The sequence below is a fragment of the Mytilus trossulus genome, chromosome 3, assembly GCF_036588685.1.
Source record: "Mytilus trossulus isolate FHL-02 chromosome 3, PNRI_Mtr1.1.1.hap1, whole genome shotgun sequence".
Classification (NCBI taxonomy): Eukaryota; Metazoa; Mollusca; class Bivalvia; order Mytilida; family Mytilidae; genus Mytilus; species Mytilus trossulus.
This window is the reverse complement of record NC_086375.1, coordinates 82,755,618-82,776,496: the sequence shown is the minus strand read 5'-3', so window position 1 is coordinate 82,776,496 and position 20,879 is coordinate 82,755,618. Positions and strand designations below refer to the sequence as shown.

General features: G+C 32.3%; 1 protein-coding gene across 1 annotated transcript; it reads right to left on the bottom strand.

Annotated features, from left to right (window-relative positions):
* Positions 1-13,318: 13,318 nt before the first annotated feature.
* On the bottom strand, positions 13,319-19,992 carry LOC134712635 (ankyrin repeat domain-containing protein 39-like). Its single transcript, XM_063574372.1, has 3 exons — positions 19,757-19,992; positions 16,745-16,951; positions 13,319-15,461 (listed from the first exon to the last, which is right to left on the bottom strand). Exons 1-3 carry the CDS (start codon positions 19,955-19,957, stop codon positions 15,315-15,317), a joined length of 555 nt encoding a protein of 184 aa, XP_063430442.1. The 5' UTR covers positions 19,958-19,992; the 3' UTR covers positions 13,319-15,314.
* Positions 19,993-20,879: the final 887 nt, after the last annotated feature.

Genomic DNA, 20,879 nt, shown 5'->3' with positions numbered 1-20,879 from the left:
TTGAAAGACCATTGATCAATCCACAAAGCTTTCTAGTTTACCCAGCTGTTTATAAGATGTATTGAACCATGTAGTTGTTATTGTTGTGTATCTTTTTATGTATCCTTTACTCTGTACCCATAAGGTACATGCTGATTTATTTTGCTTTGTACACATATGGTAGATATAGCTTTGTACACAATTGGTACATATAGCTTTGAACACAATTGGTACACATAGCTTTGTATGCACATGGTACATATAGCTTTGTATACATGGGATACATAAAGATATATTTTACTGAGAAAATGTTACTACTGACTGTGATTATTTTAACATTCCTTCTAGAATTATTTGATTATCATTTTTTTATTGTGAATCTCTTATCAATGAATAAAAACATATCTTGTGTTTTATGCTTTTATAATGAAAATATTTTAAATAAAATCATCTTTTTGATATATTTTGCTAGTTAGATTTCATACAGACCACACTTGCTGTTTCCCCCTCTCAAATTTTAAATTCTTCAACAGAATTGTGTATGCAAAAATGGTTCTTTTACTTTGTATACTATGCCTGCAATGATGCAAAATTTTACAAATAATATTATTTTTTCTGCTGTCTGTTTGTCCACCCCTGTTTTAATTTATCATCTACGACAAACATTTTATGATGGAGTGAAATTTAATTATACCATCACAACCTTGTTATTAATGATTACATAGTTCAACACCATTTTAGTTGTTATCACCTTTCTGAGAGGCGTTAGTTAAGATTTTATTGGAACATCCTTACTCTTATTATTTAAATGCCTTTGAATTTTAAGTAGTTGTATTCTTCAAAAATGGCTATAGCTAACTAACAGCAATGTTAAAGTTTCCATGCACATTAACACATGATTATTTGCATAAGGATGATATGCTGTACTGTTTGTGATGGTGAAGGGTAGTGTTACACGGAGCGAAATTTACTATACAAAAAGATCCTTAGGTGTACTAGTATGTGCTGTTCAATTTGGTTCCTATATTTCCAGTATGTAGACGAAAAGCGTGTCTGGCGTACTAAATTATAATCCTTGTACCTTTGATAACTATTTAAACCTTCTAGAATAACAAAAGAGATGCAAAATATACTAAAATGGTGAATCTAAAGTGATAACTTTAAGATAAACATTTGGACCTGAGGACTAAATATAACATATAAAGATCCTATAAATAGTCCTTGGTACTAATCTTACGAAAGATGATTGAAATTCTACATTGGAAATGGTATGCCACTTCAAATATAAAAACCTGACTCTAAGCATACTTAAGGATAGCAAGGAATACAACTTAAAAGTCCACCACATGTTCAAAAATTCAGAATACAATTGTATAGGGTTTGCATATCCAAAAAATGGAGCGAAAGATACCAGAGTGTCATTCAAACTCGTATGTCGAAATAAACTGAAAAAGCAAAAAAGACATCCAGACAAACAATAGTACATAAAACATAACATAGAACATAGTAAAGCCTGAGTACTTACCTCACCACAGATTGAATTGAACTAAGGTGAAAGGGTGAGCAGATCCTGCTCTGTGTGTGGCACCTGTCGTGTTGCACATATTATTACAAACCCGGTAAAAGTCTTATTCCGTAGGTCACATTTGGTAAATTGTTACGTAATAGAAGTTACATCATTAGGCACATATCCGATATCATCTAGTAAAACTTACGAAGGGATGACTTCAACTAAACCACTTGGAACTCTTGGTGTAATAATTTCCATGTGAGCAGCAACCTCCATCAAGGAAATCATGATTTGAGATAAGGTATCAACTGGTTGAAGTGGACTAGTTATGACTTGTTCATTCATGACTTCATAACAGAAACCAGCTTATTGTCGAATGTACAAAAGCTCACCCTAGGTGTAAAGTTAATATATTGAAGTTTCACAATACTTAAAAGTATATAGAATTGGAGGTAAAGGAGAACGTAATATACAACAATGTTGGCATTGAAATTCTAATATAATGTCTACAGAGAAGATATTATAGTGTCAGACATATCTCAAAAGTACATAAAAGACATACTAATTCCAAAGACATGTGTTCTCCGAAAACCAGCTGTAAAAATCACATGACGATTCCAGTTGCACATATCCATGGAGAAGAAGCAGTATATATAAATAAGATTTAAAAATATTCAGTGATACACATTTCTGAAAATAGGATAAGAGTGTTCACATGTTAATTGCCGTGTTAGGAGTTATTACAACCCTATACTAAATGTGGAGAATATATTGATTTCAACATATATCTATTCGTTCGTCAGTCCGTCTGTTCGTCCAATTCTAGTAATTACAACCGTCATATATTTTTCATGTACTACTGAAAAGAAGGAGTTTCTGTTTGATCAGCAGCTTGACAGGTGACTTGTAACGTATGAATACAGTTTGGGCCTGTAAGACCTTATGCTTGCTGATACATGTACTTTGAATGATTCAATATATTGATTAAACTTTAATTTTGTCATCACACTTTTCTCACAATGTTCTCTATAGAATGTCTTCAGATCGTTGCTTCCTGTTTGCCGATACTTGCATTGCGATTTGGTTGACCGTTATGAAATAACCGTTTCATAAATGATATCGGATATGTTCCTTACGTCGTAACTACAATCCCCTTCCCTTTCATGATTGAGACCTACCGAATTAGACTATTTACCGGATTTGTAATCACATCAGCAACACGACGGGTGCCACACGTGGAGCAGGATCTGCTTACCCTTCCGGAGCACCTGAGATCACCCCTTGTTTTTGGTGGGGTTCGTGTTGTTTATTCTTTAGTTTTCTATGTTGTGTCATGTTCTATTGTTTTTCTGTATGTCTTTTTCATTTTTAGCCATGGCGTTGTCAGTTTATTTTAGATTTATGAGTTTGACTGTCCCTTTGGTATCTTTTGTCCCTCTTTTGTGAACGTCTTGTTTTATCAACACACACATGTACATAGAAGATAATATTTCAAAACAAAATCGTGCTTAGAAGTAGACATATCAGGGAAAAATGCCTGAAAAGTATTCATATCAAAACTACTGTCATGCCTAAGAATAAATGTGTCGTTACAAAAATCACGCATGGGAGAAATTTTATCAGGAGAAAAAACAAACATTGCAGTTATCATATCAAAGTAAAAACCGCACCTAGGGGAACTTATATCAGAACAAAACCTTATCTATCAGTGTTCATATCAGAACAAAACTGTACAAGAAAAAAAACCTATCGATATGACCTCTAAAGAACGCCGATGATATGTGATCCGATAAAAACATGAATAGATGCACAAAAATGTAATGACGAATTTTCTAGGCCATTTGAGTTCATGTCATTGATTAAAACAAATTTGACCTTTCTGAGTTTCTTTTTTGTTTTGGTCGAATCTGTCAACAAATTGGTTTGGACTCGTCTGGTGTTCCCTTTATTTCAGTTTCCAATTTTTGCATCCATCTTCGAAGAACTTGTTTATTTGATTGTGGGTCTCATTGGGGTCTAAGCGTGACGCGGGATTGCCGATTTTTCGTAAGCGTGAAACGTGAGTCAAATTATTGTGTCGTGAAAACAGGAAATGAGGTCTTGCGAGACCAGGGGAATGACAAAAAAAAATAGAATTGGTTACGTACATAGTGTAAGCGGGATACGGGAATCTGACAAACCGTAAGCGGGATCCGGGATCGGAACCCCCAATGAGACCCCCTTTATTGTTTAGGGGATTTTCTCTCTGTGTTGGAGAGTCAGACCTATTATGATGACCTTTTGGTTGTCTTCTGCTTTTTGATCGGGTTGTTGAATCTTTGACACATTCCCCGTTTCTATTATCAATATTATATCCTTATGAGCACATCTACAACTTAGAATAAAGTTTAAGGTAACTTGTATACGGAAAGATTGAGGTCAAATTATGCTATAGCCCTTTTTGTTTTGTTTACACCTTTACCTATTAAGTCTGTATGTTTTGTCCACTCATCGTTGTAAAAATAATGGAATTTTATGCGGCTGTCAAATAAAAGAGAGGTTTAGCTATAGAACCATGTTTAATACACCATTTTCTGCTTAAAAAGATGTCCGTACCAAGTCATGGATATTATAATTGTTATCTATTCGTTTGAAGAGTTTGAGCTTTTGATTTTGCCATTTGATTAGTTACTTAACGTTTAGAATTTTCCTGGGAGTTCAGTATTTTTGTGATTTTACTTGTTATTATGGTTGAGAAACCCCAGGATGTTTGAATACGAAATCTTGCTGCTGCTGTTGTTGCTGTTTTGTTTATTGTTGGTGCTGCTGATGTTTTATGTGTTGATGGTACTGATGCTCATTTGAAGCATACTTTCTTCTCAAGTTTCTTCGGAGATCATACGACCAGACATGCGAATAAGTTTGAAACTATACGTAATAAGTCCTTGTCAATTGAAGTTTGTAGTTTTCTCATTTCGACTTTTTACTTTCTATTCTCTATCCTTTCTGTGTAGCAAGAGAACTCCTGGTTATCTTTAGATGTAATATCTGTAGACTTTTGTCTCTTATTCTCTTGATAAAGACTGAAATAGATCATTTTATCAAAAGTGACGTCTGTGATATCTTTGTTGTATAGATGAAAAATTCTGTACCAACATTTTAAAATACTTTAAGTTTAAAGCAGTTATGAATTTTTCAAAACAATCAAAACTTAAAAAGCTGTGTAAGCTCATTAGAATCATTAATACAAAAAGCAATTCTCTCTGATAAAATGGAATCCTCCAAACCTGTGCATTCTTTTCTTCTCTTTTTTTTTCTGTAACCTCACCATGTTTTATAGTATTATTATGTATGTCTATGTATTTCTGTAAACCATTGTATCAACATAGGTTCTTCAGAATAAAATATATATATAATAAGCCTTCCGACTCTTACATGGGGAAAGGCGTTTTCCAAATTTACCAACGTACGAATGGTTTTCGAAATAAGAACAAAGATGAATGCGTCTCGGTATATATATTTATAATGCTTACAATTACGGTATGAACAACAACTTCATTGATGCACATTCCCATAGTCGATTCAGCATATATTTGGCATGCAAGCTTTGAAATTGACACCTTCGTATTTATTGAATTTGTAAAACTGTTCGATAGAAATAGATTTTGCCGGTGATATGAAAATGCTTCAAAATGCAAAAATTGTATGTGCTTTACTTTCAATACATAGTTTAAATTTCCAACCATAAAAGAAGGACGAAAGATCCCAAAGTAACAGTCCAACTCATAAATCGAAAATAAACTGACATAACGTGATCATACAATTAAGGTCATTGCGACAATAAGAAAGTTTACGAAATAACATAAAAGAGGGACGAAAGATACAAAAGGGACAGTCACACTCATAAATCTAAAACAAACTGACAACGCCATGGCTAAAAATGAAAAAGACAAACATAACTGTTTGACAAATGGTTTGCAAATAAACACAGATTGTATAATAATACTCTATTGAGTTTGTTGACCAGATCTAACTTTTAGGATTATTTGTCACTCCTAAGTAAAACCGTTGACGTCTTGTCGAATTAATGTTTCATTTGGTGTTAAATTTTTTTTTACTTATAATATATTTACATAAAGCAAGGTTTGGATTTGATACTAGATAAATCCTTGCACAAAGTGTTATTTTCATTTCAAGTATAAGTCTTTAATTCAAATGATATATCACAGTTTTAAGGTCCTCCTATTTCCCACATTTTCAAAGAAAAAATTGAAACAGAACAAAAAGTAAGTATCGTATCAAAGTGTTCCAATTTTCAAGATTATTTCCGTAGTACTTTATATCCCATCCTGAATGAACTAATGAAGATGTATTTTCAACAATTTTACAAGGTAAATCAGTCCAAACACAAAGGGAGTGCTAGGACAGCTGGAAGTCTGTTGATGATAATCAACAGGTTAATATATCAAAGTTGTTAGTCTCTCCTATTTACAACACTAGGGGAGAAAATATGAAACAGACTAGTATAGGATAGAAGTCAATATCTTACAAAAGTGTCAATTCATAAAGATTAGTTCCGGAGAACATGAGATCATTCTCTAAATCATAGGGTGTCAAAGATTAACGCTATGTATTGTTTTTCATATACAAGTCTTACAATAAATAGTTTTTAAACACTATGCATAAAACAAATATCTTTTAGAACATTAGAATACAACAAATATCTTTTAGAACATTAGAATAAAACAAATATCTTTTAGAACATTATAGTAAAACAAATATTTTTTAGAACATTAGAATAAAACAAATATATTTTAGAACATTAGAATAAAACAAATATCTTTTAGAACATCAGAATAAAACAAATATCTTTTAGAACATTAGAATAAAACAAATATCTTTTAGAACATCAGAATAAATCAAATGTCTTTTACAAAATTAGAAAAAAGCAAATATCTTTTACAACATGAAAATAAAACAAATATCTTTTAGAACATTAGAACAAAACAAATATCGTTTCAACCACTTTGCTTAATATAAGGACATGAGATAATCCCCCAGTTTTTGGTGGGTTTCGTGATCCTTTCAATCTTTATTTTTTATGTTGTGTGTGTTTGTCTATTTGTCTTTTCTATTTTGATCCATGCGTTTGTCATTTTTTTTTTCGATTTATGACTTTGAAAGTCCATTCGATATTCTTTGCTTCTCTTTCAAAGTATTTTCCAATATTGCCTATTTGAACCAAATTTTCTATAAAGTTAACACTTTATAAAGGAGAGAGACTGCAATTTTCCAACTGACAAATCAAGCGGTAAATTATTTCCTTAGCATAACTCTAACTTTGTCAATGAGTTAAATAGGGTTATTTTGGTATCAAACGAACATGACGAAAGTGTAAAGACTATATACTACTGTAGAACCTTTGTTAAAAGGATCTTTTGAATAAAAAAAACAACATATAAAATTAAGACAGTGGTATATTTGCCCTATTGCTCAATCAGAAGTACATGTCTATGTACTAACCAACTTCGAGAAAACAGTGCGCTTTATTAAAATGAAATTAAAGACATATTGATTTTTTTTCAACACGAGTCAGAATAAGACATAGTTGTTTGACATGACATGTGTATCAAGTTTGCAGAATTAGACAAAGAAGGAAAGGGATCATTAATTAGTTGTGTTATAGCTTACGAAGATATCAACAATAAATATAGTGGCTTTCTAATGGTTTGATTTTCTACTGTTATTCTTCTTCGAGGGTACGATTTATATTCCTGTTAAAAATTAGGAGGAAAAAATTGATGTGTCCTGCTGTTAACAGACGTCTGTATTTGGATTTTACGGGCAAGAAATGTCAATGTGGCAGGATAACGTCGTTTTGTAAAACAAACTTTGATTCTTTTTATTTTTTAATTTAAATGTCAAATTAGTTACATGTAGCAATCCTTAGTACATGTAAATTAATCCCACCTTTTACTTCTCAGTTCGATAAGGATTACACTTACTAATGTCGACATTAACTATTATTATTAGCTGATTGGTATATCTTCTCATAAAATGTGATTGTCAAATACCGTTCATTCCTTAAAAGACGCATATAAAAAATGTGGTGTATTTGCCAATTAGACAAATTTTCACCAGAGACTAAATGCCATTAACTAAAGATCACCGTACGGCCTTCGACAATGATCAAAACCTATACTGCATATTAAGATTTCAAAGGCTTGGTATGACACATGTTGAATATACTAGTGAACAAAAGATACGATACAAGGCAATGTATTGTCCATATATGATGACATTGGATACCAACGTTAATAAGTGCCCAATTAGTCTAATTTTTACAGAGTGTTAGTTTCGTATCAAAACCAAAAAAAATCAAAAATCGATATTAGTACTTTAAATTTTTAACTTGAATATGGTCTGCTGACAATTTGTATGCCGTTGCAGATATTAAAATACTTCGAAATTAAGTTCAGACTTTTGTCATCTTTTTCCGCAAAATAAATTTAACCCCTGTGTTCAATAACCTGGTATTTACTAACTTTCTAAGGCAGCAACCATTTGATTTTCTGGGGGAGGGAGGGGGTGGTGGCTATGGATTTTTTCTGGACTCACTTTTCAGGCGAAAAGAAAATCTATTTTTTTGGCGACTTTGCGACAAGTCGAAAACAATTTTTATCTTCCAATTTTGCAATACATATAGTTAAACAAACATTTTTTTTCTCAGGGTCAAAGAAAAATATTTTTTTTCTCCAAAAACTGGAAACAAAAATTTCTTTCCAGAAAAATCCATAGCCCTAAAGTTGTTAATTTATGTGTCATTTGGTCTCTAGTAAAGCATTTGTCTTATTCCCGATTGTCACATTGTCACAGTGGTTTCATTTAAATCGATTTATTACCATTGAACAGCGGTACTGTTCCCTTTATTTAACTGAGTGTGAATTCGTATGGTTGGTGATGCATACTTCATTGCATGAGTCCTTTCATCTTCAGTGATATCTAAGTCTTTTCAATTTACGTTTTTTGAACATCGGTAAACTACTGTCACCTTGATTTAACTGTAACCATATCAGAATAAAAGCAGTATACAAGAGTTATCCTTTGCTGTTGTGCATTCGTTTAATGTGCTTCATCATTCGATTTTACCATTTGATTCGGGAACTTCCGTTTTGAATTTTCCTCGGAGTTCAGTACTTTTGTGATTTTACTTTTTTCCTTACATCATTCGCGCCTTTGAGTCATGACTTCAGCACACAAGCCGTGGCTATTAATAGCCATGATAAACCAATAGCAACACTTATGAGCAACTATACCAGAACAAATGTCGTACTATCCAATATTCTCCAAATAGTCACGTACGTTCTAAAACATTGAAAACAACACGTTTAATATTTTCATGCGTCCGAATTACGCGCTTTTCTGGATTTATCTTCATCACTTATCCGCAGTATAGTCCACGGCGTTATATCCATACAGAGTATAACCCGTATGTTCTATCAAATCTTCTGTTTACTATCGTATGTACTATTCAATCCTCTTTATATTTCTCGTTCTTTTGATCGAATCCGAAGTATCAGTATAGCTAGTATATATACTCTCGTATGTGCTTTCGATTCTGAAGTCTAGACTACCCCCATACGTTCTGTATATATATACTGTCGTATGATCTTTCAAATCACGAGTGTTCGTATATGATGTGCTGTTTGGTATTCTTAATTTTTTTTCAAATTTTTTATTACCAAAAAAAGACAATAATCGGAAAAACGCTGCGAAAGTAGTTGACCATGTTGACCGTATTCATTTTCTTAAGGTTGATAAACGGTACAATAAAAACTATTCAAGATTCGCATTTCGATATCACGTTATCGTGATTATCGAGGTTAAATATGTGCAACTCTAAAGCGCTATACGAACGTTGAACTGATAAAACCAAACAGGGAAAAAACTGATATATATATCAACCAAACAGGATAAAAGATAAAGCTAAACACCGGAAAAGTAAACAAAAAATCTTACGAGAGAAATACATTCCTTAGTTTAAAATCGTTTCCAAAATTTTGTTGTAAAGTTTCAATTAAACAATATCATTTCGGTCAGTGCAAATGATCTCTTAAGTTCATACACATTTTGATGAAATAACTGTTAATCAAAAATTAACAATAACGTTGAAAGACAAAAACAAACAAGATATTCACTTCAAAATAATGTCCAGTCTCTAATTTATATCGTCATCATTTAATGAAGTAGAAATTGATGCAGCAATGTTAATTACCTTTGTCCTTTAGCACAAGCATTAACCATGATAACGTCTATCTGTCAATGCTTGAATATAAAGCATCTTTACAAAGTGGAATTATTTATCTGAATGCACAACTGACCTGTGTTATGTGTTGCTTTTTTATTCGATTTTAAACATCAGGTTATATTGCCATACGTTCGTCAGAACGAAATTAAAAAAAATAGAGCAGAATTATTATTATATGAACTCATATGTTGATTATAGTGGCACATTTGTATGAATTGTTTGAACATTTGATTTTGACGTTTGATACAGGACTTTCAGTTTTGAATTTTTCGTTAAAGCTCGGTATTTTTTCATTGACCTCTTTTCATTAATGGGACTGACAAGAGTTATATTCACTCAAACATATTCAGATGGAATTCGATTTGGCTTTAACTATAGCTGAATTTGCAAGGTTAATCGAATAAACGGAGATGAAGAGTATCTTACGAAGTTAATTATATACCTAATTTAAGAACCATCATCATTCACTTTGCATATCAACACATTTATTGTTCTAGATAAAATGATATGCAATCAACTTCGTTTCAGATATTTCCCTTCCATTTTATAGGATTCATCAGCGAAAACTAAATGCAGTATACGTGTCAGTTGAAATTAATACAAATGAGTTTAAGCGACACATATTGTGCTACCGTAATGCTCAAACGTTACCAATTGATCGACATTAAATTAAAAAAAAAATAGAGAAGGAAAATGGAATGAATTGTTTAATTCTTATCTATTAATCGTTCTAAAAGACTAACGCCAGTAACAACTTAGATAACATTGTAAACATAAGTAGATGTAGTATAACTATATGCATAAAATAAATATCTATCAAAGTAAAAATGGCGTGGATGGAAGCAACTTTTATTCAGCGTAATGCCGTAACCAATGAACAGATCCCATAACGTATAAAAAGCTTTTAAAGGCCTCGACAAAACAAAGCCGATTTTAGAGTTAGAAAAAGCAAGTGCTTCATTAATGATAACTTAAAACGACCATTTTTTTTTTACCAAAGCCAACCATTACAATAAGTCTCCTGAATTGGACAGGTTCATATAGAATGCGGCGGGTTTGACTTGTTTTTTAACGCTCCTAGCCAAAATATTTAGAACAGTGGTGAAACATAACAACACAGAAACAATTTGAAGGCTAGTCCAGTAAGTTTTGACTCATCATATCGGCACGAAGCAAACAATAAAAATAAAAAAGTAATAATCTAAAAATGCTATAATTCTCGTTTTGAACTATTATTCTATAATAAAATTGAGAATGGAAATGGGGAATGTGTCAAAGAGACAACAACCCGACCAAATAGAAAAAAACAACAGCAGAAGGTCAGCAACAGGTCTTCAATGTAGCGAGAAATTCCCGCACCCGGAGGCGTCCTTCTGCTGGCCCCTAAACAAATATATACTAGTTCAGTGATAATGAACGCCATACTAATTTCCAAATTGTACACAAGAAACTAAAATTAAAATAATACAAGACTAACAAAGGCCTAGCAAAGACTAACACAGACTAACTAAGATTACTTTTAGATTGGTGATTTGAAGCATAATTTCTATAATCTTAAAATAATAAAGGCCTACATGTGCTATTCAAACGCAAGTGATATTCACATTGTTTTTTTCGCCCTTTCCATTTACCGGCAAAAGTAACGTAAGTCAAAACGGCTTCCCTATCAGGCTCAATTTTAACGTCCAAAGGTAGCAACAATTGACATTGATAAGTATTTTCTTTCCTAATATGATTCGTCTTCATAGTGCCTTGGCTAGACCGGAAGCATCCCGCTGGTTCCTGATGTTTGTAACAGATCATGTCTACAAGGTAGATTTGTCACTGCCATTTGAGATTTGTCCGATCCTACTCATTTCTTGTTATTCGAAATGTCAAATAAATCCTTATTGTAAATAAATAATTTAAGGTCAATGTCTTCTACATTTATTTGACAACAGGATCATTCAGGTTTTAACAATGTTTTTGGGTTATGATTACAAACAATAAACGTATCAAGAAAGACCAGGACTACAATAGTCATTGGAGCCATTTTATAGTTATTTTTTAGAAGTATAACTAAAATTCTTTTTAATCAAAGCCCAAATTCGATTGAAAGTAAGTCTATAATAAATATTTCGGAAACATATTTTTCGTTTGTAAGAGACGCCTTTAGAAGAAACATTTACAAAACATGTCAGACTTGCAATTTTTAACAATATACTTGCACCAACAACATATAAATTAATACTAAGAAACAATGAATTTGAATTAAATCGACAATTATACAAACAAATTATAGAAGCCCCTATGTTTCTTAGTATTAATTTAACAAATGACGTTAAATCTTTTTTGTTTGGAATTTTTAAAGTATATTCCTGTGTGTCAATTGATTCTAATGCACAATTTTATTGAAGGCCGATAGGACAAAGAATGTTCCACTCACTCTCATTACTCATTATAATTCAATGGTAAAAAACCTTAGTAAAGTTATAAGAAAACATTGGTGTCAGCCAAGGCTCCGTGTTGAAGGCCGTACTTTAACCTATAATGGTTTACTTTTTGAATTGTAATTTGGATGGAGAGTTGTCTCATTGGCACTCACACCACATCTTCCTATATCTATTGGAGCAATCTGCAAAGACAAAAAATGCAGTGAAATCTTCACCCAGGTGCCTATCATAACGTATAAACGTAACAAAAATATCAAAGAATACCTTGCCAAATCAAAGAAATAGTTGGGAGACTTTTGAAAAGGGACCCATGCTTTAATAGTATAAGCAAAAAATACCGAAACACTGTTAGTTATTACCTTAATAATAGGCAACAAACTTTCATATAAATGAAATTAAATAAAACAGTGTAAAGTCTTGAGATTTATTACTTATGTTGGTTGAAGGAATCGCATTTAATTATAAGTTCTCTGTTTTGATTGTTACCTCAAATATGAACTCTTAATCAATGTTGCATCGGTTAACTATTGTCGCCTTAATTCAATACCTTATTTAACAACATGGGACAAAACAGCAAATTGGAGACACTCCTTGAGATTCTATAAATTACATTGTTCAATTAGCACCATATTAGTATTGTGGTATAAAAGTCAACTTTTGCCTTATGATAGAACAGACATGGGTAACTACACAAATGTATCCGTTGTCATCCTAACACCTTACTCCTTCATATCTGTATATATTACTACAGTTATTTTTCAGGTTATCGCTGTCGTTTTCAATGCAGTATTTATTCACATATCGCGTAAGGGTAGTGACAAACACTCAGATGTTACGTTGCTGCTTGCTAGTAGTACACAGATAGGCCAGGCATTGGTAAATCTTGTAAAATTTATTTATGTGCTGGTTTGCAGAGACGATAACACGTCATTACAGTGGTACTTTATCTTTGGTAAGTAACTTTTATCAAAATATCTATTTTTACCTTTTACATATGCATGAAGTTGTCGTACTGAATTGGCTATAACACTGTTATAGGCATCTTAGTTATCATTGACCCATTCAATAATTCTCATTTATTAAGTAGAACAATATTTTGTGATGGGCTTTTAATGTATATTGCGAACGAAATATTAAGAAAGGATAACATAACAGATATCACTCAATTTAACAATTATAATTCAAATTCAATATTCAATATTCGAATGTAACTATTTTATGTAATTTCCATTTTACAGAACCATTGGATTTCCTGTTCCGTGGATTGTATATCTGTTTCACATTATCACTATCGACAGCCCGATATGTAGTTCTTAAGAAAATAGAAATTCCAAGAAATAGCCCAATGGTTAGCAGATCAAAGATCAGACAGTGGCTGCCGATTCCAATTGTTTTAGTGGCTTTCTGTATCTTTTTACTCATGATCACATTGGAAATACCAGATATTTCAAGATATGTTGCACTATACCTTTTGCAAGTGACCTTTATTGGAATACCAATGTTAGGCTTTGTCATTCTTGCCACTTTTCTTATTTTGTATGTTTTAAAAATCGTTCATAAAAGACAAACTATGATGGAGCGTCATCTGAAAAGCACGAGTAACAGACAGAGATCGCAACAAAACGTGACCGGGAAACTTCTAAAACAAGCTATCTACTCCATTCTTTACCATATAGTATTTATGGCACTTCCTTACAGCTATGTTGTAATAATGGATATGTTTGTTAATAATTTGTTTTATGACAGGTACGTCTTTAGAACTAAGAGTCTGTTTATCCACTATGTTGAGACTATTTTACCCATTTTTAATCCGATCTCATTGGGAATTTTTCTAAAGAGGAATAGGAAATCGTTACAGTCATTTTTGAAAGCGATACAAGAACTTGCAGTGAGAATGCGACCTCTCCAACCAATATCTGAAACACAAGAACTACAACTAGTCCCAAATGCAATAAATGAATTCATTGAAAGTCAGAAAGAAGGATGCCACATTTCTCGGGTTTCTAAATTATCAGCTACTAGTAGTAGTAACCGTTCAGTTGGTCGTCGAAGGAGATTGTCTAGTAGCGATTCCTTATGTTATTCACCAGATTTCAACTTCGTTCAATCAGATCATTTGAATGACGATATATATGAAGTAAAATCGTTCAAGCATTATCAATGCGACTACTTGTGGTACCCTATTCAAAGCGGCTACTCCATCATCTACAATATCAAATGGCAAGACTGACAGACTAAGTTTGGCATCTCTAAGTTCATATGCCAGTTCCTCTGGACAGAGAATCAGCATATTAAGTGCGGGTAGCACAAATCCCCATAGGCTTAGTATTGCCGATTCTTTTAAAAATGTTCCTATTTTGCCACGTTCAATTTCGATGTTATCTGATCAATCGACAGAAGAAGCTATTCAGGACACAATCACATTTTTTTAATCAAAACTTCCAAATAACTTGATGTAGCATTAATATTAAATTCATGACCAATTACCTGTTTCTTTTGTGCATCTTTTTGTGTTACAGTGATTGTGTTAAATCAGATTTTATAAATACTAAGTAACCTTGTTATATACCTTATATTGTTACAATAAAAAAAAACATATCTGGAAATTATCTATATATTAACGTTTGATTCACTTCAATTCAAAAAAAATATTGAAAAAATTTCACCTATGCAGTTTCCAAAAGAGGTTTACCAAACTAATTAATCAAGTAACTGAAAATGTTATGTAGTTTACATGTGACTAACAGGATATTTTTTTGATAGAAGAGTAACCTATGTGTCATGTATGTTATGTGACAAAGCAAATTTTATAAAGAAATTAAAAGTAATGTAGTTAACAGGTGACTATAAAGAATTTTGTTTGTCAGAAGAATTACCATGTATTATGAATGTAATCTTTAAAAGCAAATTTCACAATTCGAAGAGGCAGGAACATACTGAAAGCGTTCGTATTCATTGATCCTTAGACAATGTCAATTCTGTTTAACTCTACCATGATCATACGAGTATAATCCGTTCCATACATATGCGCATATTTAATATGGGAATATCACATATCATTCAATCATACCAACGTAAATGTACTTCTATCATCACAGGATCTATGTCACGAGGAGAAAAGTTTTAATAGCTCTATGTTGTCGGTAGGAACATAGTCCATTGGGGTTTTGTTTTTGTTATCCAAAACAATCTTGCACGTGGGATTTGCATTGATTAGTGTCGAACAAACGTCCTCAAAACCATTTTCAGCTGCCTGGAAAAAAAATAATACCAGATTCTAATATGACGTCCTTATTACGCTTTGTAAACAAAGTCGTGTTCTAATGAGCATAAAAAATATGTTTGACACATGCGCACGAACTTACTGTGTATATTAACGTTATTTCCATCGCTATCCTTAAAAATGTATACATTTAAGCAGCTAGCATAAATTTTTATTATATAATTTTATAAAACAACATATATTTACCCTGCTCATTATTTTTTTTAAATATGAAATGTAATGCACAAACTCCTCGGGGAGGAAACGGGAAAAGCCAAACGTTTTTACAGTATTTTCGTACGCTTCGACCTATAAATTACTGTATTTGTCCTATTAGAATCGAAATAATTCCTTCGTGTCATGCTCTATGCTTATTTTTACATGGGTAGGCATTATATTTGACCACATTTTACACCTCGCTAACGCTCAGTGTAAAATATCGACAAATATAATGCCTAGCCATGTTAAAATGAGCATAGAGCATGACATGAAGGAATTATTTCGTAATTTATATATGGTTTCCAGATATGGACTAGAATCTGATCAAGGGACTACAAAATATGTTTTTTTCGATTTGTTTAGAAATAAACACATTTATACTTGATGAATAAAATTGAGAATGGAAATGGGGAACAACCCGACCATAGAGCAGACAACATGAATGACTACTTTCATAATAAATAATAATAATTCCCATACACATATTTAGTACAATGTTTCTATATCAGAAAACAGACACCCTTACATTTTACACGTCAAAAGTAAACATATTTGGTTTGTAATATTTCTATTAGAGACGATGTAGATCCATAAATGTTTCAATATTCCACATTCTGGTAAAGTGTATCTTTCAGAAATAATATAAACACTTCAATAGTGCAATAAACAAGACCTATAAAAGTCTGGAGCGATCATGGAAGTACACATTTAGAACAATGTGTCTATTAAAGTTAAGATATAGCCGTTAGTTTTCTAAAGGTATGATAATATGTATTCCGGGTACTTATTCATATAGAACTGTCATTTTAAAAATGTGAAAATGGGAGATCATTTTGGTTGGAAATGTTTTTCAACAGCTGGTAGTCATCGTTTCTTAATTAAAAGAATTGTTTTCTTTGAATTTTGTATTGTAAAAGGGGTAGACACGAAAAGAAAAATCATATATATAAATCAAGTCTTGGTTTGCCATTTGATTTGGGACCTCATTTGGGACTTTCCTTTTTGAATTTTCCTCGTAGTTCAGTATTTTTGTGTTTTTACTTTTTATTGTTAACCTTGTGTAGTGGCGTTTTTCCATCTGCATCACGGGCTGAACAGTCAGCTCTGTATGACATCAAAAGCTGTACTATAGCGCCATGGCCTTTCATCGCTGATCTATGAAGAGCACTTGACAACCCAGACTTCGTACATATGTTCGGATCTGCTCCATTATCTAGAAGAACCTTGCATGCACTGAGGTGGCCGTTTCTGCTTGCATAATGCTGAAATGATAAAGTTCTTTCTGAAATCTAACATGGTAATTATAATATTTATGTTTATTGTATTATCAGAGGCGTAGCACCCAAATTTATATTGGTACGGCAGGAAATTATATATTGATTCGGGATATTGTTTAAAAATATTTACCGACTATCTTAATAACATGTGGTTAATTGACTAGTGGCTTGTCAAAGTGATCAAGTCTTTGATATAAGATCTGGCTTACATCGACTATATTAATGATGATGTGGTATTTATACTAGTGGCCTGTCAAAATGATCAAGTCTTTAATTTAACGTTACATTGGTCTTTAAAAAAAAGAAATGCCAACAATAACAACGTGAGCTGTCGATACAACAGGAGCTTAAATTATATTTTATTGACGTACGAATTTCGCCGTTTCAGAGTCTAAAGGACTACGAATAAACTCATTTTTCGTACACCAAAATGAAATAGTAACGTTACGTCATTGATTGAACTTCCATTGTTTATAGAGTTTTAAACCAATCACAACGTTTTGGTGTACGCTTTTGGAAATATTACCCAGGATGCATGAGATTCTGAGACGGCGGAATTGTATTCGGATGCAGATTTAATAACATGGATGTAGCAAGGTCTCTAAAATGTCGGCATCATAGTCGGAGTCAGTGAGCACAGTTGAAGAGTCTTTTCCAAAGAAAAGTTGTAAATAATGATTCATCATTTAATTCTCCTATACAAGTTCAACAAAGAAATCGAAAGAATAGTTTTCTATTATTCATACGTCCATCCAAGTGCTAAAAATACATATCAGATATACAAATACTTGTCTGTATAAAAATCCTCCGGCAGTGTAAAGACGGTCGGAAAATCAAGATTTGGACACGTGGTCTGATAAATAAAGGCAACAGTAGTATACCGCTGTTCAAAACTCATAAATCCATGGCAAATACATGAATTTGGGATAGACAAGTACCGTGCCACGTCTTATCTCAATATCTCAAAAATAAGAGAAAACACAAACGACTCAACGTTAAAAAGCAACACACACATAAACGAACAATAATATAACAATGGCCATCTTCCTGACTTGGTACAGGACACTTTTTAAGGGGAATAAAAGTGGTGGGTTGAACCTGGTTTTGTGGCATGCCAAACCTCGCACTTTAATGGCAAAGTTAAATATAACATTGAGATGACAACATAATATTACAGGACTACAATACAAATAAATAGGAGAACATATTAGACAAAGAAAAACATGATTAATAGATAACAAAAAGCATCAGGTTTAAAATTCAATACGCCAAAAACGCGCCTCGTCCACACAAAAATCAACAGTGACGCTCAGATATAAAAGATCGAAAGTGAAAAAGGTACACATTTGTACAGCACTGAAGATCAAAAGTTGAAAAGGTTTTACCAAATACGGCATTGTTTAATGCCCGGGATAAGAACATCCTTATTATATAGAACAATTCATGATATTGCAAACAGTAAATTTTAACAAATGAATATGAAAGAGATATACTCAATGAAACTGAAGTATTAACTAATTACAGAAAACTGAACCCGAATACATAATGCTATTAAAGTTTAACACAGAATAGACACACCGGAATCAGTTCAGGCGTCAACGTAATTTAAAAATGTGACGTCACATACGATGGCGAAACGGCACAGACGTTATGCCACATTTGAATTTATGAAATTTAGAAACAGCACATGACGTCACATATGAAAAACTATCAAAGTGAGATAGAATTAGGATTGATTTAAGATTATATTAGAACTAAATACTGCTAATTCATTTAAAAAATATGCATATTGCAATACTTATTAATAGCAATTAACTGTAATATATTTATGTCCAGTTTGTTATGAATCCAACTTCAAACGTAAATAATCGTTCAAAATTTAATATAATTAATAAAGGCGGTGATTAATTTTTCTATCCGTAACACCTAAATATAATAAAAAAGACGTCAAGACATTTGACAAAATCCGATGAGAATTACAAATATAACATTAAACATGTAAACTAAATACATGAATTTGGGATAAACAAGTACAGAAACACGTCTTATAGTAATGCGAATTCACATTCAGCAAAACAGTCACAATCGGGAATAAGTCACGTTTGGTAATTAAAAGATTAGACGACATAATTACAAACCACAATCTACCATGTGGTAAAAATGTCCTTAGCTAGTTTGGTTAAAGAGACATCATATGGATCCACCAATTCGTGATGGTGTCCATAAAATTTACGGAGTGTCAATTTTAATCTGTCCTCCTCATAACTTTGTTGGAGCGTAGCGGTAGATACATTTGTAATAACTTTTTAGATAAACATTACATTGCGTAGTTCGGAGTTGTTCTTTATATAGATACGAATTTATGTAAACATTTTAATATTTTGAAGACTGCATTGTCCGAATTAATACGAATCAGCCTGTATTGCCATGTTTCGCACAACGATACGTTTCCGTTGCAAATTTTTTCAGTTATAGAAATTTTAATAACTTCTGAGGTAGATCTACCACAGCCACTTGTTTTCTATCCATGGGAAGATTAGTATCCCTATATATTACGAGTAATATATAGGGATAGTAGGTCTTCCCATGGATAGAAAACAAGTGCCTGTGAGATCTACACCTATTTGTTATTTAAGCGCACACTACTTTTACTTTCACATGATATATATTATAATAATATTTAATCAGTTTGCATACTGTACAGACGAATAATTTTGTGGATAGTCTATATAATTCTATAGAATTAAATAACTTTACCATACTTGTGCTAACTATAAATATAAAACTTACCAAAGCAGTGTATCCAGAGGTATCAACAGTATTTGGATTAACTCCCTTTGTAAGATGTTGTTGGATTTTTTCAACCTCTCCATTTAAAGCAGAAGACCAAATTCCTCTTTCAAATTCTAATTCATCAAGAGTTTGACGAACAGACGGATTTGATATTTCACCTGAACAGCAGTGTCCGTGGTTATCGGTTGAATTAGCCATTTAGCCAATGCATTATTCGATGTACAAAAGTAAGGCGTGCCCGTTAACTACAAATGAGTTTGATCGTATACGTGAAACTTGACAGAAGAAGTACGAGAGCTAACAGGGTACATATAAATCAGAACTACTCAAAAGGTAGAATAAGAAAGTGTGAATAGAGAATTCAAATTATAAAATAAACCATATATCTCGTTGTGTGAATCTTATAATAATGTATTTCTCATTTAAATTATATTTTAATAATTATGTAATTGAAGGTTTTTTTTATTTATATTAACAAACAAGAAGCTTGATTAATAAAGCTCTCCTTTTTTTCTGGAGATAGAAATTGATAACTTTGTTCTTATCATTATATTCTATAATCAAGTACAACAAAACATTTTGAGAAAGAACAATGCGGGTTTAAAGTGAAAAAGGTTGTGCGAACCGTTATCGGATGATGATGAATATCGAAACTCACCAATTCATATATATACGGACAGGATGTTAGAAGTGATGTAAATGATGAATTAGCCACCTCGGATTCAGTGAAAGAAATGTTTTTCACAAGATCCCAAATACGAATACTATGATTGAGACATTGTCCAAGGTGACAGGAAACTGATATTGAGACATTATTCTGGTTAAAATAGAATAAACAATTTCACCTTGCTCAAAATCAAGGATTTTGAAATATTATTTGAAGAAGAACATTTTCTCCGATTTTTTTCTGCCAGCCATTTAATCATTATCAAACTTAAATAAAAATATATTTGTTTTACCATTTTCAATTTATAATGTCACTACTGCATGCATCCATTTTTAAAAAAACAATAAAAGAAGCGATAATTATGTGAAAAAAACATTACACTTATTTATATTTCAAAAGTGTGAAGTATTAAATTCTGTGTTTCCCGAAGACAATGGTGATGGAAACCACTGT

Coding starts and splice junctions, on each gene's coding strand:
- LOC134712635 (XM_063574372.1), bottom strand. CDS start 19,957: ATGGCTAATTCAACCGATAACCACGGACACTGCTGTTCAGGTGAAATA. Junction 16,952..19,756: donor CCTCTGGATACACTGCTTTG/GTAAGTTTTATA, acceptor TTATCATTTCAG/CATTATGCAAGCAGAAACGG. Junction 15,462..16,744: donor GAAAAACGCCACTACACAAG/GTTAACAATAAA, acceptor TTTTTTTTCCAG/GCAGCTGAAAATGGTTTTGA.